This window comes from Lepisma saccharinum, chromosome 15, assembly GCF_977018435.1.
Source record: "Lepisma saccharinum chromosome 15, izLepSacc3.1, whole genome shotgun sequence".
NCBI classification, from domain to species: Eukaryota; Metazoa; Arthropoda; class Insecta; order Zygentoma; family Lepismatidae; genus Lepisma; species Lepisma saccharinum.
The window spans coordinates 23,318,850-23,344,534 of NC_139243.1; the positions used below are offsets into that span (position 1 = coordinate 23,318,850).

The 25,685-nt window shown below is 37.8% G+C and overlaps 1 protein-coding gene across 5 annotated transcripts in view; it reads right to left on the minus strand.

The window, feature by feature from the left end:
* The window catches only part of nonC (serine/threonine-protein kinase Smg1), a 352,394-nt gene that overhangs the window by 109,006 nt on the left and 217,703 nt on the right, over positions 1 to 25,685 (minus strand). For all 5 annotated transcript variants that reach the window (XM_083136748.1, XM_083136746.1, XM_083136747.1 and 2 more), the window contains exons 41-47: positions 23,245 to 23,518; positions 19,269 to 19,412; positions 18,241 to 18,431; positions 13,251 to 13,582; positions 11,031 to 11,227; positions 6,325 to 6,510; positions 2,995 to 3,291 (exon numbers count right to left, since the gene is read on the minus strand). In XM_083136748.1, coding sequence (XP_082992874.1) covers positions 2,995 to 3,291; positions 6,325 to 6,510; positions 11,031 to 11,227; positions 13,251 to 13,582; positions 18,241 to 18,431; positions 19,269 to 19,412; positions 23,245 to 23,518 — 1,621 coding nt within the window. The remainder of the gene's footprint in view (positions 1 to 2,994; positions 3,292 to 6,324; positions 6,511 to 11,030; positions 11,228 to 13,250; positions 13,583 to 18,240; positions 18,432 to 19,268; positions 19,413 to 23,244; positions 23,519 to 25,685) is intronic.

Genomic DNA, 25,685 nt, shown 5'->3' on the forward strand with positions numbered 1-25,685 from the left:
TTTTGTGAGGGCAACAAAGATGGCAGACAGAAGCCAATCAAAAGATACAATGAACTTGCACTGCCCCATGAATGGTTGGCTAACACAGCAGGTACTGGCTGCAATTTTCAGAGAACAGAGAAACTTTTGCTACGTGATGTACTCATGTCAATTACACCCCAAGCATACACAGTAGACAGACCCGTCAATATTTCTAGAAGCAACACTAACAATAATCATACAATACACTGCAACCATTCTCAGTCTCAAGTGCAACTAAACCTTGATATTGGAGATCACACACATCCATTAAAAATAACCAATTTTCGAGCACTAATCAGCAAAGCTGATATTTAAACTGGTACCAGTCGTCAGTGTTAACTATTGTGATCTCAGTAAATACCAAAGCTACAATGGAAAATTTTGCTGCACTGATAAATCTATTAAATAGCATATATTAACTCAATCTTTTTGTCTAGTTAAGAGACAATAAGTAAACTAAATGGGGCCGAGCTGATACCACTATGAACCAATCCCGCTACTCTTACAGATATCCAGATACCGTTGCTTGAAAATTGCAACACTTAACCCTTCAAGGACGGTCGTGACACCAGTGTCAAAAACAGGTTTTTACCGTAGTATGTTGCTCTTTTAACATACTGTAACATGGATAATGATCGCAGATACATGTTTTGAGTTCTGCATGAGGCTATTTGGAAGGGGGGGGGGAGTGATGTCAGAAAAATTGTGATTTTCTTTGAGATTTATTTCCATTGGTCTCAAAAACATCACTTCTTTCTCAATTTTGGTGTTTCAAAACACACTTTTGGCAATAGAAGTACGACCTTCAGACATTCCTGGTGCCAAAAGCATGGCATTATGTGGGTGCAGTTTGGAAATTCACATCCTGGCATGGCCTGCGTGGGGGTCCGATGAATTTCAAATTTCGTGTAAAAAAAATAGTTACTTTCCCTTTATCATCATCTTCTTCTAACTGATTTTGGAATTTTTTTTTCGATCCATCAGGATTATAGCCCAAAGTATATTGACCAAAACGAGGTATCATTTGTACCTCTAACATTCTTAGTTCTGGAAATATAAAATTTTATTTACAAGCATTCAGAATTTCAAATTTCCCACTGAAAACACACTCGGCGCTAGTGCAAATACCTGGAAAATCAGCCTCGGCATCTAAGGGTTAAAAGTAGTTCAAAATATTCAAGAATTACATCAGAATATTAAAATACCCATTATGTAATCACAAAATATAGTTTTCCACACAATGTTGGTGCAAAATAAATGGAAACTTTGAATTTTGCATGACTTCAGGGATAATTGGACTACATGAAAGTGTCTTGCTGCATTTTTGCATGTGTACCCTGCAAGAAATGCCAGAGAAGTATTGGCCAGTATTGGTAAATAAATATAATACATTGCTATCAGTATCAGCTCAGCCCTACTTATGATTTTATCTCTTACATTTTTGCCAGGAGTAAGATAAAGAAGACTGAATTACACTACAAAAAAACTTACTGCTGTTTAAAAAATAGGTGCAGATGAAGATGTAAAATTAGGGTAAAGGAAGGAATGGAAACGCCATCCATACATGGCTGCCCAATGGTGTAAGAGCCCTCTGAGGGTCAGAACCTGACAACCGGATTTTTCAATGGGCGACATCTGCATAGCACATTGAGTCCCATCCAGGCTGCTTTATAGTGTAAAGTGAAAGATTTTGCAAATAGAAGTTTAATGCAACATAACTATTTTTCATTGCCTCATCGGCCTGTTTGTTAAAAAGAATAACTGCATTACACCTTACAGCTGTAATGAACCAAGAGGATAATTATTATATAAAGTATGTTGTAGGTTCATTCCACCCAGCAACCCAGTCACATGAATCGTTACATTCAGTGTGTAAGTAAAGAAATTAGGTTTTAATAAACCTTGATTAAAGATACGTTATCAACTTAATCTTTTGCATAAAATTCTGAGGGCTCAGAGTTTCATAGCCCTATCACTAGAGGCATGCATATTTTGTTTTTGATGGTAACATGACATGTGAACTAACATGCTTTAATGTTCATTTCTCATGTTTTGAAAGGTTTGACGTGCATTTCCCTACCATGTTCTGTCACGAAATGAACTGCAAATTGCAAAATAAACTCATAAACACAACATTTAGAGTTTACTTACTGGCACTACACATTCTGAAGTCTGAATTATCCTGCGACTTTTTGCAATTCATTTAAAATGGATTATTTCTGCTGTAAATATACAAGAAGCAAATACAGGATTCCTACACAAAATCATGCATTTTTTTCCAGGACAAGTGTAGAAAGTAAGCATGGCAAAATACACATCATTACATATTTTCTTTTATTAAAAAAAAAAAAAGTTTGACATTTTCTTAATTCTTTTCCTTCTTCTTCTTTTCTGTTTTAAATGAAAACTTACTTTAATTCATACAAAAAAAAAACGGCACAAAGGAATTTCCAGGACAACTTCCAAAATTCCAGGTACAGCTTGGAAAAATGTGAAATTTCATAACATTTCCAGGCCTGGAAGGAATATTTTAAAATTCCAGGTTTTCCAGGATGCGTAGGAACCCTGAAATATGTACTCCCTTACACAGGAAAACACTTCATACCCTACTCTGGTAACTACGTAAATGTGCTATTAGAACGGAAATGCTTATTTTGTGTCATAAGTGGAGTTTTTAAATCAAATATAGGGTTATATTCACCAATCTAACACCGAAAGGCGATTATATATATATATATATATATATATACACACACACACACCGCTTTCGAGTTTTTGTACTGAATCTTTATATTTTATTCTCTCTACCTATCGCATGAGGAGACTGGACAACAAATTCTAGTAACGTAGTAATCCATACCTGAAAGAAACCTCACATAACTAACAATTTAAAACGGACAACTGAGAATATAATTTATTACGACCTCTCTTTCAAACCAGAAATGTTTTGTAAATCAAAAGCCTGGTACTCACCGCCAACGCCTTTGCATCTCGCACTTGGTCTATCTTCCTCCACTGCATAGGGGTCTCCAGGCTACACAACGAAGTGATCAGAGCACTGCCCTCCAGCTGGAGCTTCTCAAACAAACCGTTGAAACCCATGAGCAGCATCTGCCCCGGCGTGAGGGAGTCCGCTCCTGTAGGGTCGGAAGTTGTCTCTGCGAAATCCGATGAGCTGGTGTCACCTGGGGTTGAATCGGGCGATCTCAACAGCATCTCATATTGCGTTCTCAGCTGTTCCATTGTCTGCTGCGCTGCCTTGTGAGGAGACTGGAACAGAACAAAGAAACAAGAGGCTCTTACTACTCACAAAATCACAGCTACAAATATTGATCAGAAACTGAACTGCTTTACACTTTATTTTATCCTACTTGTCTAATCTATCAACCATGTTTCAAACCTTCAATTCATTTCTTAGACCTCTGTTGAAGATAAAAATGTTGCAAGAAGAAAGAAGATATTGTGTGAACAAGAATTATCCAGAAAGTAAGTTCTGATGGGCTATTAAGAAAAAAGAAAAGAATATATTTACAAACCATACACAGCAGAAACTCCAATTTACGTTTTTCAGAGGACCACGGTGAAAGAACATAAAATCTGGGAAAAATTTATATAATTTTGCTTCATTGGGACCATACAGATTGAATGTATGCGGGAAACTGTAAAACCAGGGAACGTAAGATCAGAGTTCAACTGTATATTGCCATTTGATGTACAAACTTTACATTAATTTTGAACATAGTTACCATCAATGTCGAGGCACTCATCAAATTAGGGTACCAGTCTTTGTAGCATGTGGTAAGAGATTCTTTGATATGACAGTAAAATACTTCTTACATCACGTGCCGGCAACATACTTATTAAAAAAAGCACAAAACACACGAACAGCATGATAAAAGACACTAAGAGTTTTTTATTGTGCTGTTTGAAAGTTTTATGTTGTTTTTAACAAGCTTCTTTGATCTCGTGATTGCCGAACTGCAGCCAGCAAGGAACAATTTCAGATGTAGGAACATATGAAATTCACTCGGCACTAAGCCTAGGCTGTGATATAATGGTGATCCATCTGTTATCTTGAATCTACTCTTCAACTGGATGCAGATCATGCACATTTTTGCATCCTTCATTGAAGAGTCTCCATACCAATGAATCACTCATGACTAGGGCTTGGATAATTATGCATTTTGCATATTGCATATGCAAATGCATATTTAAGGATTTTTAACTAAAAATGCATATTTCATATGCAGGTTCATATTTCTATGAAAATAAGTTGATGTGCATATTTTTGTACCCACAACCTACACAAAGCATACACTGTATTTATTTTTCTTCTCCTCGCTTCTCTTCACTTTTCTTTATCTTTTCTCTGTCTTTCTTCTTTCAACAACTTCAAACAAGCATCAAAATTATAGAAGACGTTAGAAGGGCCCTCGCCCACGTTGAAGATTCTGTGTATATACAGAAATTGGATGCAGTATTGAAAACGAACAGTGGGTATGCAACAATGGTGAAAGTTTGCAAAATTCTGCATACAAATGGACGTGTGGATGTTGTGGAACTTTATGTGTCTGGCTTTGTTGCCCTAAAATACAGTCCACTTGTATCTTGCGAAGTGGAACGTGTTTTCTGAATATAAGACTATTCTAGCTGAAAATGAAGGAGCTTCAAGTTCGAAAATTTGAGACATCATGTTGTTATCAAATGCAATCATGATCTTGATCTGTAACGTATTGTGTTTCATTTAATGCAAAACCATATTAATAGAAAAAAATTTGTGTAGCGAATGAGCATTCAGAATAATGCATATTCATTGCCTGGCATGTAAACTTTCATAGTTTGTAATATACAGCATTTATAAATTAAACGGATTATAAAAGTGCATATTTTGCATTTTTATAGTGCATAACGATCAGAGCCCTACTCATGACTATTCCCTACATCTCACAAAGTTAATGATACATTTCAGCCAGTTCCATGTTCCTTGCATTAAAGAAGCATGTTACATGCAGTGGCCTTCTAGTTTTCTTAAACGTTAGGAACACACACCATGATGTATATTGGCTGTTTGAATCCCTGCAAATGGTATCCGTGCCTCACATGCAACTAACTTGGCACACATGCACACCATTTAGACTGTATATTTGAAATATTCTGGTAGCAATATTTCAAATTGGAACTTATTTTGTGGATATCCTTCATAAGTACACAGACTATTTTATAGGATTCAAAAGGAGAAAATATTTGCCATACATTTTTAACATATGACACAAACAATTGACAATATGACATAATGATTCAACTCTTCGTGATTAGTAGAAATTGACAGGGCTTGCAGAGCATGCAATAAACAGTGGGCATAGAATAATAAAAAGGGAGGCTATCAAAAGAAGTAACAGTAAATTGGATAGGAACATATACGAAACGGCACTTATTTGTGTGGGAAACAGAAATAAACTGAACCGGGATGACGGCAATTTGGATGATGTATGGATTAGCTTTTTTAAAAATTGGGACAATATGAATGACAAAAGTGCCCCGATAGGCTTCCATGTCACCTCGGAGGTAAAGAAACAGCCAAAGTGGAATGCAAATTCTCCTTCGATTGGTGATGGAAAAAAGGGGGGAGGGACCTCTCGTGGGAGGGGAAGTATGCCACAACTCAGTAGCGCGGCGCCAGCTGCTTGTACGCTTCACCTTGGCAAGGAACTAGGGCTTTCAACGGCCACTCAAGTACACCGTGGTGGTGATCTTAGCATGATTTTTTCGCGAGTTTTAAGGGTTTTTAACAAAGGTAGTTTTAATTCTGTATATGTCGAGCACTATGAAGTGTTTTTAACCCAAACCTTTCCCCTAGTATCCTCTCATGACACTTCTCCGACGTTGCATGATGTTCCGAGCCTAAAATACGACCACCTGAAGAAGGAAGCAGTAAAGCTTCCGAAACGAAGTTTACAACGAATACATACTCACTCACGTAAGTAGACGAAATTCAATACTCTAATGTATTTTTGCTTATAGATAGTAAGTAACACGCACATAACCAATATGCTAGCAATTGACAGGCTATTATATACATATATCACATCAGTAGAATTATCATATCACATAATATAAACCTGTTCCACAGCCTGCCTCATGAAAAGGCATGTGACCCAAAGGAACAAGCTATTACAAAACTAGAGCAATAACTGCTTTGTTATCACACACACCTATCATTAGATAATTTCCATCCACTTATCACCTAGTCTAACCCCAATTATGCACTAGTAATTTAAAAAATTGAAGTATATGTGTACTCACTTCCATCTCCATGATTACAAATCTGAGGTGAACTTCCAGTTGGTTTAGAAGTTCCCCAAGAGGACAGCCAGCGCTATTAATGATGCCATTAAGATCCAAAATCATTGCAAGGACCGTTGGTTCCTCTGTCTGAATAGTTTTCAGAGCTTCTGGCAATATGATGGTGTGGAAGTTGAAGTTCAGCTCCTGCAAAAAAAGACGGTAACGTTAATAAATTACAGCAAACAATGAACCAATTTCTCTTGCAGTTAAAATTGAGTCAAATTGTGAACACAATTCCATAATTCTACGATTCCTTTTGCTTGTTGAGAGTTCAATTTACTTTACATGTAAGTTTTTAAGAGTATACTATTTGTACATAAATAACTGTGTGTGTATGTATTAGGGATGAACTGATAGAGGCCTATCGTATCAATGTAATAGTAAAGTGGGATATTACATGAATCACTCGCAATCAACTATAATTAGGAAATTTACCAAATGATGTGAAAATGACACATTTGTAGTTCAAATATAATGAATTTTAAAATGAAGCCTTGAATAAGACACTACAAACTAGCCATCAATAAAACTACAATGTGTGTTTTTGAAAACCCAAAGGGGAGTTATCTTCATTAAACCAAACTTAAAATGCAGGAAAATGTAAAACCGAGGATAATTTTATAATATTTTGCTGTTTGGACCATCAAGATTGAATGTATAATGTGGGAAAATGTAAAAATCGGGGTTTCACTGTATAAACGTAATGTTTAAAAGTTTGAAATTTCACTGAAAACTAAATGTCAATTTTTTTACAGAACCTATGAAATACTAAAGTCCCGTACCGTGGCTGCGCAGTCTAAGGTGCAAGCTTTGGGCTCCTGCTGCAGGACATGCACAGGTTCAAGTCTCCTGGAGAAAGTGAACAACCTTTCCTGATATTTCAGCCTGTGTATGGGACCGGTGGTCACCCACCATCATGAGGAAATTGGGGAACTACAAATGAGTAGCGTAACCCAGTTATGGAAACCTACAACAACGACTGGGGGTTCGTCATGCTGACCATACATCACTCCGTAACTGGTTGGATGATATCCCATCTCTGGTGGAAGTGAGGAGATCAGTTGGTACGTAGGCATTGGCCCTCACAGGCTGTTACGCCATGTGTTATTATTATATGAGATACTACAGCAGAGATGTGGTAGCTCAGTCGTTAGGGCATCTGACTACCATGCGAGAGACCTGGGTTCAATCCCTGGCAGGGGAGAACCAGGATTTTTTCCACCTGTTCAAGTGGCTCCGGTGTCCACCCAGCATCGCATAAAGTGGGTACCTGGAGGAAACTCTAGGGGGTAAAGGCAGCCAGGGTCGTGGTGCTGGTCACATCACCCCCACCTTTGCCCATGATGAAGAAAATGTGGGGCCCTAACTCCATATCCCCTATACACCTTCACGGCGTGGTGAAAAGAACAGGGGAATATTTACTTTTTTACTTTACTTCAGTAAGGTAACGAAATTCTCGAAGGGAGATAAATAAGTTTTCCGTTTCTCTAACTGATAAACACATTCTTAATGTAATTTATGTGATATTCAGAATGTACAATACTTTTCAAATTTCTCCCAGATACTAGTCATACGAGTAGGATGCAAAACATGACCAGCAAAAAGAGGGAATTTGGGAGCTGTAGACTGATATGGAAATTTTGCCAATACTGATCAAGCTTATATAACATTTACTATATTGACGGGTAGTAGTCTCACGAAGTTTGGGGCTGGCCTCTGTGGTAAAGAGATCAGTGTAATGTGCTATGAAGCAAGAGGCCCCAGTTTGAATCCTGGTTAAGGCATGGATATATCCTTGCCTTTGTCTCATCATCTATTTTATGTGTTCACCTTTCATCTTGATCATCACAATTAATTCAAGAGGTAGAAAAGCAACGTAAAATAGAAAGAAAGATGTTTAGGAATTTTGAGTCACTAGCAGCAAAACATCTCAAGATGTTAACACAGTTACAGAAAGTGACAAACAATGTTACCAAAACAAGTGAGTCATTCTAAACTGAGAAGATAACTGGTTAAACAATGATAAACTCTGACCTTGCAACATTGTGCAACACTCCACTTTCTAAAATTTCTGAACACCTTTACATCTCTCTGCCAAAGTCAACTTGAAAAGGAAATTTACATCTGTTACTGAATTTTCTGTGTGTGATGTTAAACTGATGTGATGAAAATACAGATATACACAATTTAACAGAGCATTATTAAAATTATTGTAATTGTTTGAATTAGCACGGAAGCCATTTATAATAAATTTTATATTTTTCTTCCTTTAAGTAAAGTTTTAAGTTGCCAGGTCCACAGCGAATATAGTTGGCATGAGAAAAAGGGTTTCTTTCACCAGACTTGTAGAAAATTGTGAGTGGTATACTAGCACCAAGAGCTGGCCCCTGTGGCAGAGTGGTTAGCACATCGCGCTGCGATGCCAGGGGTCCCAGGTTCGAATCCTGGCTTGGACATGAATGTTTGTGATGTCTATTCATCAATTTCATCCTATCATCACTCATCCCCATCTTTGCAAATTAGCCAAAAGTGGCACAAGAAGAGAAGTAAAATAAAATAAATCAAATCAAACTAGCACCAAGATTTCTGAAACCTTGGAAAATATGCACACAACAGGCTTCCCTATGACATAAAACTAGCAACACTAGCACCACTGCATCAATGCCAGGGTTTCAAATGAATTGGTGGATCTGTAGGGTGTACTATGGATGATGAGGAGGGGGAAGGGCTGGGGATGGGGATAGTTGATTGATTTATTTGGTTTATTTTGCTTTTCTGCCACTTTTGGCTAATCACAAAGATGAGGATGAGTGATGACATGATGAAGAGACACTCACAAAGATCATCCATGCCCAAGCCGAGATATGAACTTGGGACCAATGGCATCATAGCATGCTGTGCTAACCACTCTGCCACAGAGGTTGGCATGCAGTTGGTTTGGTAAGTTACCAAGTGGCCTTATATAGGTCAGGAGGCGTGGAAGCGCTCATGGCTGATATTTAGGGCTTTTATATACATGTACACCGTGGAACTTCAATTTTGCATTTTCCTACATTATACATTTAATCTTGATGATCCCAACATACCAGTTTCACATTTTCCCCACTTTTAAGTTTTTTTCAGTTTGGTCCCCTGGGAAACAAAAATGAAAGGTTCGCTGTATTGTGCCTCCAATTGTCAACATGACAATTTTCGAAAACTACCAGTTTCGTTTTCTTCTTCAGGAATGGGAAAAAATAATTAATACGTGTTAACAGATAGTGTTTTAAAAAAAGAACCTCATGTTTTTAATAAGTGTGTAACTTATTACTTCTTTTCCTAGTCTTGAGCATTCAAAAATTTGAGGAACAATACTTCTGGTAAATGGCTGTCATATTCAAGATTTCTTATTAAAATCTTATTACTGTACTTATCACACAACTACTATGTTTTATAACCCAACCCAACTTAAGAGTAGATTATGAGAGTTTATGAACTAATTCTGTCAGAAAACAAAGTTCTTGACGTGGAAAGAGAAATTATATATTGTGTGTCTTTTGCTCATCTAACATTGTTTTATGCAACTTTTGGCTGCTCACGATGAAGATGAATAACAATTACATGAAAGGCCAAGGCTGGGATTTGAACCAGGAACCTTCCATGGAGATGGTAGAGCTTCATGTGCTCAACCAATGAGGGCCCACCAATGTAAAATTAACACATGATGTTGTGGTTGTTGTCCAGTTTGGTTTTAATTGTTTGATTGATTGAATTGTTGTTTAAGTCCAATTTATGCACAGATAGGCTAATCAGGGCTGGACCTACAATTTAAAGTGGGATCCACAATGTGACTCTACCAGGAATCAAACCCAGGACCTCTTGATTAGAAAGTGGGGATGGGACCGATTAATCGGTATCGGTCGATATAGGCATATTGGTGTATCAGTTTATCGGTAAAATTACCGATTATTTTACCGATCCGATATATCGATAAATATCTTATAATTTAGTGCAAAATTCTGCCATTTTGTTGCAATTTTTATGGATAATCTCGATGCCCTACTTTCTAAAGAAGTAATTGTCTAAATATTCAACTTCTTTTGCACTGCAGTCACCTCGAAACACACATTTATTAAGGAGATCAATGAACATTTCAGGTTCTTCAAGTTCCATTTCTAATTTTATATTGGTTTGGTAGAATATCGGTATCGGTAAATTTTATATCAGTACTTTATTGGTATCGGCCCATCCCTATTAGAAAGTGACGATGTTACCACCATGCCATCGGGGAAACCAAAAAATTAATGCAGGACTATGTGGTATGTATGTGTAGCATGATGTTTTACATGTTAACTCATAATGTAGAACATGCTACAAGGATAACTGTATTTGTTATTGTATGTTTTTACTATGTTACATGTTGAAAGCATAATCCCACTAGTAGCTGCCACCCTCTCCAACACATGTAGAGAAGGGGGGGAAACCTGGACTGCCCAGGCAAAAGTTCAATAGGTTCCTACAGATAACACCACCTCTGTATGTGTTCGTCTTCCTAAAATGGTCCTTAGAGTGTACTACAACAGAAGTTCAATGACCAGTGCAATTTTCTTATTTGCTGTCACTGTATGCCCACAGTCTACTTCTAAGTTCAGTTGGATTTTAGTAAATATCTTGGAGTTTCTTACCTGCAGACCCTTGTAGATGCTGTGCGAGGATTGCAAGCACTGGAGGACTAGCTGTATGTTGGGGTCATTAGATATAGACTGACTGCTGTGCTGAAGCAAGCTTGCCAGTTCCGTCACCAGACTGCTCAGCAGATACATCTCGTCCAAGAACCAATCGCCTTCGCGGGATGTTAAGTCAACGAGGCACTCCCCTGCACCTAATTTTGAAAAAAGACAGTAGTATAAGGATTTGCATTACATTCATGGTTACAAGCTGTACTTTTCCAACAGAGAAATTGTTTCCTGAAACTAGCACAAGATTCTGAGACATGACTAGTCAAAATTTCATCACCCATTTGAAATTATAAACACTTTTCCCGTGTCTGGTGTTTTAGAGTGTCCAAAAAAATTGCTACACAACACATTCATGAAGTTTATATATCCTGTATTTTCCGTAAAATAAAATGGTAAAGTTCTCCCAGTGCATATAGCACCATGCCATGGGGCACATTTAGGGGATCTGGCCGCCTTTACCCTAAGTATCCAGTGATTTGAGGCTGAGGGAGCCCCGGAGCCAGTCTATGAGGGGACAAGGCTGGAAAATCCTGACCTTAGATCACCCATCTCAGGAATCGGACCTGGGTCTCCTGCATGGCAGTCAGATGCCTTACCAACTAAACCACCATGGCTCCGTAAAATACAAGATTTTGATAATTTTTTCAACATTGTGGGGAGAAATGGAAAAACTATGGAAAACTTATATTTTAAAATTTATTACATCTAACATCACACTAATTTTTTTTTCCAGTACAGGTATCAGTGGAAATCTACAGGGTGTCCACAAGTCTGGACCCACGGGAGAAAAACACATACAATGACAGAGTTCATTCAAATTCAAAGTGTTCACCACTGTATGCATACACAGTTGAAGATGGAATCTCACCTCCTGCAACACTTTATGGATCACAGTCGCAAAAACTTCCCGACTTGTCTGCACAGTGCATTCTTCATGATGGAGAATGCTCTGAATTTTGACCTTGTGCACCATGGGTTTAGGTGGCCTCACAAAACAAAATTGAACGGAACGAGATCTGGGTTCCTTCAAGGCCACTTCTTTTATTCTCAGTGTACAGTCCCATATGCAGGAAACAGTGTGTTAGGGTAATGTGAACCAGTCATTGTGCAATTAATTGCTGGGTGTTGTTAGTTATTCATCATTCATCCTCTGATGAGAGCCCTCGTCATTGGCATGACGAGTTAACGCTTGGCAATACGAAAGGTACAAATAAGATTAAGGAACTAAACTGCAGAAAAGACAATGGTCACTCGTTGGGTTTTGTGAACCTTTGAACGTGAATCATGGCTGGGTGTTAGGATAGTTACCTGTCTATCTGATGAATTATGATGAATGAAATATACGAAGTCCTCTGTTGGCTTCTCAATTGGTTGACCAGAGCGTCGTCTCACTTCTGCCCTACTGCTCTCCTAACCTCTTCTCCCTTCTCAACTCCAATCCAAAGTCAGTCCCCTCTCAGCTTGTCTCCCCTCTATATCCCTAGGCCATGGAGCTCTTCCTCCCTGCCGAATCGTGTTTTTAATTGCCACTATGCAAACCGCCGACTCCATAGGCAGAAGAAACTACCTGTTTCCTGAATAGCTCAGGAGGTTTGCATAGCACAACACTGTGCATTGTTTACATGCCTCAGAGGCTGAGACAACTGAGAAAAACAAGTGAATGCTATGGTCAACGTGAAGCATTCAGAGACACTTTATAAAATAAACATATAATCTTAGGGATTGATACGATGTCACACTGTAAGCACATAATGAGGGGTGGCACCATCCTGTTAAAAACTCCTATGAGGCCCGGAGCCAGTCACCTTCTACAAAAGAATCCATTCAAAGTGGTACAATTCTGAAATTCACTTTTACCATGCACTGTTAGTGTAAAGTAAATAAAATTAAAGTAAATCATGCATTTTGTATAATTAAAGGATAATTCAACTCAGAATAGTCCCAAAAATTTTTGCAGGTTACACAAGATATCCTAACTCCGGAAAATATTGGCTGGTACCTGTGATTAAACTTGAACCATTCCTACCCAACACTGATACCATCAGTACTGGCTGATATTTGCATCTTGAATATCAAACCACATCTCTGATAATCTAATTATTAATTAATTAATAGATGTTATCAGAACTATCATAATAACTGAACACTTATGGCAGTATTACTTACTTGCGGCAGCAGCTTCCATCATTAAGTATCTTTTGTTCAAAGCGCAGAGAGCAGTAATCGTCACACACTCCAAAGCCGTGCTTCCTTGCAACCCATTCTCTTCCAGAAAGCTAGCAATGCGCGACCGTGCATCTGTGTATGCCAAGTTCAACCTAGCCATATCATCAAATCCCTCGCTGGACATCTGCTCAAAGCCCTTCTGCATGTGAGAATTCACCTCAGCTAGGGTCGCCTGGAGCTGGTATTCAAAAGTTAGTATCTGCTGGATTGCTGTCCCTCCAAGATTGTCCACTCCAAATACACTCTGAAATTCAGCCACGATCTTATGACAGCTGGAAAAGAAATGTAAATTAGGATTCCACTGGAAACTTGAGATGATCACATTAATTATTTTTTTAAAATTGTGTTAAAATTTTGAAGAATCATGCTGATATCCAAAAATTCTTTAATTCTGTGGGACAGAACTTTAAAAGTGGCAACACTGCTGTAGAGATGCCATGTAACGGAACAAGGAGAAGTCACTTATGCCACATATGTACATTCCTACTTTACCTCAGAGCAAATGGGCTCTCTCTTCCCATATCACATGCATGCGCAGTGACAAGAACAACAGAACCTTGTGTTAGCTGGTGTTAAAATATAGTGTTTTTGTGTTGTCGCACGGCCATCTTTAATAGAGACCGGAGACTTCAATTTGGCAACCCTGTAAACCGTGACATCAGCCGGCTAATGTTTCTCGGAAGAAACATTAGAGAATGAATGTCCAAAAGTAACAAAAAGTAATCATTTTATGTAGCCTATTCATCCCGTAATAACTTCACTCACTCAAATTGTATTCGCTAGTGTATTGAACATTATAAAAGTGAAAAGGTAAAGTGCTCCCCTGTGCATAGCACCACGCCATGAAGGCGTATAGGGGGTGTGGGGGTAACGCCCCACACTTTCTTGATCCCGTCGTGAGTGGGGGTGATGTGATCTGCATCATGCCCCTGACCATCTTTACCCCTCAGGGTTTTCCCCAGGTACCCATGTTATTTGACGCTGGGTGGGCACCGGGGCCGCTTCCATCCTTAGAAAAGTTCCCGGATTTGAACCGGCCAGGGATCGAACCCGGGACCTTGAGCATGGTAGTCAGACGCGTTACCGACTGAGCCACCGCGGCCATTATTTTTCCTAAATATGTTATCAAGTTGTTAATAATATACATTACATGTTTTGAGCAGAATATCAGCATTTCACGGAACATTCCGTATGTTTCACATGTTGTGAATCATTGAATATAATAAATATTCCACATTTATTATTCTTAATTATCATGTGCAAGCGACGTCGAAGAGCTACAACCATGACATAGAAGCTTTTTTTTTTTTTTTTTTTTTTTTTTTTTTTTTTTTTTTTTTTTCCTCGCAAAAAGCAAATTCCACGCTGACGCTGAGAAAAGTTGTGTGCATGAGGCATGACACGCTAAGCTTTTACTTGTATTAAGTACATGGATTAAACTACAACACCCAAACAAGAATTCGGGAAACAATACAAACTCAAATAAACCTCCAAGAGCCTAACCTAACAAAAACTGTAGAACACAAAATCACCAATTCCTTCACTGTAATATATCTTCGCAAGAGAAAAACAACGGAAATTTTAACACCTTCTAATTTCTAAACCAAGCAAAATTATCCACTTTCTTGCAGGGACTAGATAGTCACCAGCAGTCGTAATTATTTTAGCCTTGTACATACATGAGCTATATGCAAACAAAACAAATATTTGTACATATGCACATCATAATTACAATGTACTTTCTGTTGAATAAAATCTTGGCAATTATGTCATAGACTGCTAAAATGAAGACGTCGTACAGAAATATGTAGGCTACATAAAATTTATTTAAACTGTGAATGTAAAACTCGTTCATGCTTGCTGGTTTATCACATCTACAACTACTTTGTACGTCTTACTTTTAGAACTTTAAGTCCAGTGTGTTAGATCTTCCATCATTTAAATATTTAGTTGTTACATTCGAATGTCATTCCGAAATGTTAGAAAATAAAATAAGGGCAAGCTACACATTATTGGAAAGTTCCATACTTGATACTGCGTATGAAATGCAAAGTTGGCATTGTATTTTCTGCTTATTTCAAGTTATTTAACAGCAAATTTATATTTCAGTTGTTAATGTATGTTTTCCACTTACATCGTAATGTCAATCTTCTGTCCAGATTTGGAAAAAGGAAAACATTTTACACAGATTCCCTTGTTTCTTTAAGAGTCATCAACTTTGCTATTCGCGCCCATGCTATGTAGCTGGATGTTTAGGCCGGTGAGACAGCGTTGCCACATTTCAGGATTCCGGCCTTTATAAAGCAGGCCGTGGTTGTTGCCATGTTCTCGAAACAAGAACAGCACAGTAGGATAAAGAATGAAATGTGCCAGAGGTCGTACGCATACCAGTGTCATCAAAGGTCTGCAAGAGGCTCGAGAGGAATCAGCATTGCCTCGCAGAACTCTTCCCGAGATTCTGCAAAGCAGTAGGCTGCTCTGTTCAGACTATCGACTCTACAGGCTCTGATAAAAGTATTGTTGACAACAGGTTGGATACAATGCTGGCAACTTCATTAAGGGACAATTTAAATATGTATCAATTATGTATCACTTGTAAATTACACTCCTCACAAAAAGTTTGGAATATTGGTATATTAGACAAAAGGTGAAAGACACGGACTTGGAATTCAACAACACATGGTATCTGCCTAGTGGAAGTTCTCGTCTTTTCACAGACATATGCCAGTGTGCTCACTAGAAGCACATATTTTTGGTAAATAAAAAAGCAAAATTTCGGAACAAAAACAGAGTCAATTTAGAGTTCAAAAGTGATAAATAAAATAAAATTTCGCCGTTATAGTGGTGAAGAAGCTGTATCTAAAATTACATTTTGGTTTTAAAAATGTGAACATAATCCCAAATTTGATGTAAAAACTGCACTTACGACACAAAATTAACATATCCCTTCTAATAGCACATTTATGTCATTTCCAGAATGTTAAAGTGTATTCCTGTATAAAGGGGTCCGTTTTTGCTTCTCCAATATTTACAGCAAAATTAATCAATTTTCCATGAGTTTCATAACTCACAGGATCATTTGACTTCAGAAAGTGTCGCGTCGGTAAATAAACTCTAAATTTCGTGTTTAAGAGCAAATTTCGTATTTTGCAGTTCATTTAGCTTTATTTCATGAGAAAACAGGGTAAGGAAAATGCACCTCATCCCTTTCAGAAACATGAAAAATTAATATTACAATGTGTTATTTCACATTTAGTGTTTTCGTCAAAACGAAATATGCATGCCTCTACCCATCACCTATTGCCAAACATAATAATATTCAAAACTTGTTGTGCCTAATATAACAAAATTCCAAACTTTTTGTGAGGAGTGTAAATAGTTGTAAATATTAAAGTTCCATCCAAAGTATCACAATACTACTACTCTTCCTCCTCCCCTCCTGCTACTACTATTACTACTACTGCAATGATAATAATGAAGTGGCATACTTGGACTGGAGCTACAGGGCAAGGTCTGAACCACTACGTCACTCTATTAAGAAGCAAACCTGAACACTTTCATTAAAACTTATTCAGTCAACATGATAGTGATAATTAGGTAGGTCTTATACCAAATGGAAATTAGAAAAATTGTCTCCTAGATAGCAAGGAGAGAAAATATATCACAAAAGCAGCCTTTAAATACATGCTATTGTCATGTTTTAGTTTTACATGTAACTTACTAGTCTTAGACCCACAAACAGGGCTGCCCAGTATCATATGGAAGGATTGAATTTCACCCACAACGTTGGATTAATACATTAATCAGTATGAGCCTGAACCATGATTCTCTTTTGATTTTTCATAGATTTTGAGTTTTATGATGTCATCTAAATGGCGAATGCTCACTTACTACAATAATATCTTACCTCTAATTTAATAGAGCTTCGGCCATTTAGATGACATTGTAATCTCAGCAAGCTGCCAAAAATCAGAAAGATGTAATGTAATGGTTTAGGTTTATACCCAAGTAATGTAAAATTCAATGTTGTAGGAGAAATTTAACCCAACCTGAAACTGTTCTACGGCTCTATAACTGCATGTATACTAGGGTTGGGACCGATTAATCGGTACTCTATCGGTATCGGCTGATATAGGTATATTGGTTTATCGGTAAAATTACCGATTATTTACTGATCCGATATATCAATAACTATCTGATAAATTAGTGCAAAACTCTGCCACTTTGTTGTAATTTTTATGGATAATCTCCATGCTCTACTTTCTAAAAAAGTAAATGTCTAAATATGCAACTTCTTTTGCACTGCAGTCACCTTGAAACAATTTCTTAAGGAAGCCAATGAACCTTTCAGGTTCTTCAAGGACCATTTCAAATTTTATATCGGATCGGTAGAATATCGGTCATCAGTACATTTTATATCGGTACTCTATCGGTATCGGCCAAAATTTCATATCGGCCCATTCCTAATGTATACATATGTAAGTTGGGGGATGAATAACTGCAATGGTTGTATCTTCTCACAAAGCAAAATGAACAAGACTACATCTTAACAGCAATGAACACTACACTATTGAGGAAACCATTATTAGCTTGAATATTTTGTCAGAGAAAACAGGCTTATAGTAAGTATCATGAAACTGTAAGAAATATCTAGACAGGGAACTCAGTAAACACTAAGATCACCAAGAGGAATTATGAACATATTTTTTAAGATTTACGAATTCCATATTAAGAAAATTCCAGTTAAGAAATGCACAATGCAGTACAGTGGAAAAAAAAATACTTTTCTATGGTCAAACATGCCTCTTTCATTACCTTACAAGATGTGAACATTCATGACTCAACTGCTTACAGCTTCAGTTTCAATTTGAAATTTCCAACAGGTAGGCTACCCATGCAACTGAATGAGTTGTCAAGTATATATTCTTACCTATCAATGGTGAAGTTCTGAATCAACTGCTGTGCCCACTTTCGATAACAGAACGTCCTGTGTTTCTCCAAGTATGAGGCTGGATAAAGTCCTGCAACAGCTCCATACTGGCTCAGCAGATCAACACAGTTTCTCAGCAACAGCTGCTGCTGCTGTGCGAGTTGGTTCAAATCAGTTTCTGACTGGTCACACTGTTGCAAAAAAGACAGAAAAAATAACACATGAAATAACTCTACTGCAAGTCAATCTACAGCACATGAAAAATGCAGTTATTGTAAATTATTTTCAAGCAAATAGATATAACCACAGAGATATTTCCAGTCCATCTCAGCAGTGAATACTCAGGGGCAGAAGACAACTCACAACCTTACTTCTAACATTTTCTTCAGCCCTCCATCCATACATTTGCTAATCATATTTATTTATATAAATTGGATTTAGGGCTGAAAAACAGCATTTTGATACAGATAAAACAAACGTAAAATATATTTGAAAGTTTCACAAAGATGTATTAGAGTATTCATAAATAAACACACACTGAAACTACACAAATAAAATGACACATACATTAATGTATTTAGATGCAACTTTTGCATGCCACTGCAGCAGAGATTTTGTACTGGAAAATTGTAAACATCCATAGTAGTTCAATTTTTTTTTAAATTTTAGTACAAAAATTTTCCATTGGAACTATATCATAGCAATCTAACAGAGATTTTCTTTACACTATTCATAATTGCAGGAGATAATCATTTAATCGTGAAATCCATTTCTCCATGCAATGTTGCTGCAAAAATTGCATAATTTCTGGGATATTCAGACTTCATGCGAGTATCATGTGGCATTTTTGCAGACCCTGCAAACACCCCGACTCTTCAAACTATTGGCTGGTACTGGTGATTAAATTCCAGAACCAATATGACTGATATCAGCTGATAAGTTCGTATTGGCATTGTCTCAACTCTTAACAAAAAGTGTTCCAAAATATGCCTAAGACATAAGCAAAGAAAAAAAATTGTGAAACTTACCTGTATTATTGTCTGGCTTTGTCCAGCATTCTGCAGAAATTCCTTCACAGGATTAAAGATGTTGCTGTCCTCATGGTCATAAGGGAAGTTCAATTCTCTCAACCACTGGGCTAACTGTGATCCCCGAACAGAAGTAAGTGCAGCCTTAAAAATGTTACAAGTAAAATTATTATTACCTTGAATGAAAGTAAGAATGGGCCAATACACAGTGATCATTGCTGTCAAATAATTGGTCCCATCCTACTACATTAACGAACAATTTCAAATCTCGTGACAACAAATCTTGAATAAATAGAACATATACATGAAGGATTATTCCCCAATGAGTGTGGGTGTGTCATTGGTTTAATGTAGAAGGGTTTCCTTGTGAAGGGACATGAACGAACGAAAGGGTAGTCATTTTGAATGAGTTAAGGCTTGGCTAGATCTTTGGCCCAATCTCACAAAGTAATTTTCAAAATTTCCTCTTTTCTCGAAAAACTACTATGGTATTCCAAATTCTGAAAAATTACATTTGTTTGGAGCCTTCATTTGGTTTGCTTTCACTGTTGCCTATTAAACTACTGTGAATATCTAGACAAAGCAAAACAAATTAAGATTAACATGAATGCTCTAGAAATAATTCTAAGCAGAGGTAATCTTTCAGAATTAGGAATATCATATTGTTTTACAAAAGGCTTCATTGTCATTGGCAAGGCAAATTAAAGCCATTTTGAGTGATGTACTTATGCAAACCTCTTATTGAAGATGCCAATCTCACATTGCCAAAATAAAATGATGAGACACTTTAGTAAAAAAAAAAGAAAAAAAAATGTTATGAATTAGAAGATAATTCCTCTAAAACTCTAAAAGGTTCCAAAGTCTGTGTCACACCATACTAGCAACACCATATTAATGTTTGTGCTTGTAATAAACACTGTCAAGAACAAACATAACACCTTTAACAACAAATTATTACTACTCAACTTAAAATAATCTGCAGAATACACAGAAAAGAGGCATAAATTTGTAACTATGATAGAAACAACTGTGTGTACATGGTCTGTCTAAAAAGTATCAGACTTTATGCCGGGAAAGGGAAGTCACTTGTCTGGTATGGTTCACATCCTAATCCCCTTCAAAGTAGTCCCCTTGGGATTTCACACACTTAGTCCAACGAGCCTGCCATTCGAAGCACTCCTGGAATGTGTCTCAACTTTGCCATCGCGTTGCGCATAATGTCCTCTCGGTTGTCAAAACAGGAGCCTTTCAGTGGAGATTTTAGCTTCGGGAACAACCAGAAGTCACATGGAGCCATGTCCATCATCATCATCTCCAGTTATCATGGCATTGAGAAACTCTGCATCCCTGTTGACAGTCTCCAGCATGTCTTGTGTGACATCACGTCGAAGGTCTCGTTGTTCCTGTGAAAGCAGCAATTTGGGCACAAGTTTTGCTGCTACCCTGTGCATGCCTAAATCCTCCAGTAAAATTGAATGCACAGAATCTTTGCTAATACCAATGTCTTCAGCAATTACCCTGTCAAACGACAATATGCCATTATCAAGGACTTCACTTTCCCAACGTTTTCTGCATTCCAGCTTGTTGATGGTCTCCCCATATGCTGATCACTCTCAGCCTATGTGCGGTCATTTTTCACGTGGTTGTACCAGTTCTCTATTTGGGTAACTCCCATGGCATCATTGTCAAAAGCCTGTCTTGCGATTTCTTTCAGTTTTATTCTTGCGAAGTCTCTGGCAAAGCTTGATGCAGTATCTCTGCTCCACGCATTCTGTCATCTAAGCGAACAAGGAAATGTGGCATTACAAAGAAACACTACCTCATTCGCCAGCTGCCTCTCATCGACTGACGAGTCGGACATGCCCAGCATATGCGTGCACGTGCGTGAAGATTCTCTTCACCTCTCTGCAGTGTAGCCAACCAACCATAGATATTTTACGTGGGAAAGGAAAAGGTCGGATACTTTTTAGACAGGCCACGTATATCACAAGGTTATTTCTTAGTGTAAGTGTGCGTAAATTCAAATAATTTTCTTATTTAAGGCAAGATACAGTTTCACATAAGGGCAATCATTGGGGAAAGAAAACTGTGTTAGTTCTATGTTGTATTTCTTGTTATATGTAATTGTAACCATATCTTAATGTCAATTATTAAGCGATAGAGTTAAAAATATCAATAAATGTGTTTTGACGTCTACTAATTTCTTACACAGAACAAAAACGTTTGCTTCTCAACTTAAAGTTTTCATTAATCAGAGCAATCTTTACTCATTTTTCATAATGGCCAGTTATTTCTGTTCCTATGCTATGTGCAGTTATACTAAATAACATGTTCATAGCCAACTTGCAAAAAGTACTACTGTCATAACCACCCATGAAAACTTCCAGCCTCGGACCAATATCAGACTGTGTAGATCACCCTCTCATTCAGTTTCCCATCTAGAAACTGTACATCTCATGATTATATCTCACACCTCAAATATATTAAATAAAACTGAATATACGAGTGGTGTTCAATACAAGATGAGACTTGATTTTTCAGATTAATGGAACACATTTGGAAGTACAGAAGAGCTTATATACCAGCAGCGTAGAAAGATTTCTCATTACACTGGAGCCATGATGAGAACGCTTCGATGCAAGCCACTTTTTCAGGTGAAGAAAAAGATAGAAATCGCTGGGGGCAAGGTCGGGGCTGTAAGGGGTATGATTGAATAGTTCCCATCGAAATCTTTAAATTGTCTCAACAGTATGAGCAGCTGTGTGTGGGCGGACGTTGTCATGGATCAGAAAAATTCCTGAGCGTAGCATTCCTCTCTGCTGATTTTGTATGGCACGTCACAGATTATTCAGTGTTTCGCAATACACCTCTGCTGTAATTGTTCGTCCTGGTTCCAAGAATTCCACAAAAAACACACCCTTTGGGTCCCAAAACACGGTTGATATGATTTTGTGAACTGATTATGTTTGTTTGAATTTCTTTGCTTTAGGAGAACCAGAGTGCCGCCATTGCATTGACTGCTGCTTCAACTCCCCTGTGGCATATGATATCCACGTTTCATCCCCCATCACTATTTTGCGAAATGAGGTCATCCCCATCTTCTCCCAGCGGACCAAAAAAATCACGTGCAGCTGTCCTCCTTTGCTCTTTGTGAGCATCTGTCAGCATTTTTGGTACCCACCTCCCACACAGTTTGTGATACCCCAGGTTGTCAGTCACAATTCGATGCACTGTCTTCGCAGACACTTCTGGAAACTCTTTGGCGAGTTCAGATATTGTGAACCGGCGATTGGAACGCACTTTCTCGTTAACGCGTTTCACCAGATCGTCCGTCTGAACACTAGGCCTTCCGCTACACTCATCGTCATGGACATTTGAACGCCCTTCCCGAAACTCTCAGCACCATTGCCTCACCTTCCCTTCACTCATCACTGTCGGTCCATAAATTGCACACAATTCCCGATGAATGTCAGCTGCATTCTGTCCTTTGGCATTCAGAAATCGTATGACAGATCTCACTTCAAATTTGGCAGGATTTTGTATTACGGCAGCCATTTCACCTTACTGCTACTCACACGTACGCAACCCCACTCTGACGATTCTATCCCTGTTGCAAGCACAAAATACTAGGGCATGCTCCACCGCATGCTCAACTTCATCAGTGTTGCCAACCCTGCATAAAAAATTATTGGCCCTTTTTTTTTTTTGACATGTGCCTCGTAGTACACATTCTTGCAGGTAAGAAAAAGAAAACTTTTATAAGCATCTGAGCATCTGAAAAATCAAAAGTCCTAGTTTGACTAACAATTCTCATAATTTCATGCCTAATTAAAAAAAAAAATACTCCCAGCACCATATACATGCGGGGAAAAAATAACTTAGGCTCCATATTGCAGGCTCTCTGTGCTGTAGGTACTAAATAGCTTGGCACTCCAAGGTTTAAGGCTTAGTGACATTTACCCTCTCAAAATCTTACCTTATGAAGCTCAAGATGCTTCTCGCAATCCTCCATTTTCTCCCTCAGGGCAGTCTTTGCCTCTTCCTGAGTCTCCTTTACTATCTTGTACTGAGTGAAACGAGTGTACAGGGTGTACAAAGGATGCGAAGTATTGGCTTCGGCCTCCTTCAGCAGAGCCATCTGTTGGTGAAAATCCTGTAAATTCTCTTCCGTTCCCTTCATCTGGCCCTGACAATCCATCCACCTCTTCAACTGGGTAACCAGGTTTGGTATTGCCTTCAATATCTCATCTCTAGAAATACAAGGTTAATATTACACAAGAAAAATATTATGTAAGCAATCTACCTAGGTACAGGATGAATACTACCGATGTATCAGTAGCAGAAAAGAAGTATTGGTATCAACCAATGTAAGTTTATTGTGAAGCCAGGGCTTGCTTGGTAGCTTAGTTGGTAGAGTAATGGCATGGTATGCTAGACCCGGATTCGAGTCTGGTCAAGCCTGAATTTTTCGCTAAAATTTCTACATTGTACGTTTATTTGTTTATCATATATAAATATATTCCCCTTACAGTTCTACCAATCCAATATATCTATCAAAAAGCCTGTAACTTAATGCATAATTATGGTATTTTCTTAAGAATAAAAATTAATATAGAAGTTAGGGATGGACCAATACGAAATTTTGGCTGATATCGATAAAGTACCAATATAAAATTTACCGATCTGACATACAATTCCAAATGGTCCTTGAAGAACCTGAATGGATCATTGACCTCCTTAATAAATGGTGTGTTTCAAGATGACTGCAGTGCAAAAGAAGTTGCATATTTAGACATTTACTTTTTCAAATAGTAGGGTATGGAGATTATCCATAAAAATTATGAGAAAATGAAAGAATTTTGCACTACATTATATAGTTATAGATATATCCGATCTGTAAAATACGCCCACCCCAAAACTTCATGGCCTGTTTCAATACACAGGAAAAGGCTTTACATCATTCAGTAGTGTGTCAAGGATGTTATTTTGGGAGTGGCTGAATCTGGCAATAATATAGTCAATAAGAAAAATCAATATGATTTTTAGAGTATGAATTGATTATGTTTTCCTTACCTGAGTAAAACCAGGTTCACAAATCAAACACAGCACAAGCAGTTTTCTTTTCAAAAAAGCTAACATTTCCCTGGCTTCCTGCTAATAAGGAAAAATATGTTCAGTTCAGCACCTGGTGTAAGAAGTTATTTATGTGGCGAGTCCAAATTAACTGTTAAAATACCAAGTTTTTCTTGATTGTTGAAGAGGAGGACTTAAGGAAGGTGACTTCTTGTTCTCCTTTCTGGTGATGTCACTGGATTGGAACCCTACTCACATCGTACAATGTAAGTGGACCTTAAATCAATACTTCATCAGCATTGATGAAAATATCTTATCGACCCATCCAAAGCTTGAATATAATTATTGACAGCATGTGATTCTTTCACAGAATATAAATTTCTTGGAAATTATGCAAAATTTCAAATTTCATTAATTCCATATCAAAATATGTGATGAAAGTGGATTTCATCATTAAATAGCTATTTAAATTTTCTCATGATTTCATCTGTCATTTTCTGAGGACAAGAAGCATTGAAATGACACCCAATGAGCAAAATGCTAAGAAACGTTGATCGTCTTGATAACTTCTGCACACTGTGAAAGTTCGTCAGTGATGAACAAGGACACCTTGTATAAGAGAAAGGAGTAAAGTGAAGTGACAAATCTGAAATCATTTACAACCAAATAACCAATAAATCTTAGGTTTCTCTTTACAGAAGAACAATAGGAATGATATGACCTCTTTTACTATATTCCTTTCCCGGATTCTCTGGAGTAAGAGAACGTGAACATGTTCTGGGTGCATGTTGAAGGGTGTGCACCTCGTCCAATGAACGTGCGGAGAGGAGGGGCATCCATGGGAGGGGGCAACTCCACTGCTCATTCTTGGTCCAGTAGTTCCGTAGTAAACATGTCAGCTCGCAAGTCTAGGGGAACTCTGCATTCTGGAGAGCGCCGCATAGTGTTGAATGTGTTAGAGAACAAGTTGATTGAAAAGTTTAAAAACACATGGCTTTGTATTTTTTACAAATGTTTAAAATGTTTAAAACATAGTGTTTTAAACACATTTTTCAGACTTGTTTAAAACACATTTTGATACATGATGTTTCATAGTTTGTGGTTATTTGCATGTTTTTTGAAAATGTATGTTGAAATTTGTTTTAATTTTTTCTGTTCTTCGTAGCATCAAAAGAAATAAACGTGCAATATTATTTGTTATTTGTGTAAAACAATACACTGGCCATTGTTAAGAATAAAAGAAGAAATTGGCAGCAGAAAGCATTTTGCTTTACGGGCGTTACACCGAGCAGCACTTCGTTGCTTTCATCCGGCACCCTTCCCCACCCAGTCTGGCCCTGCCCT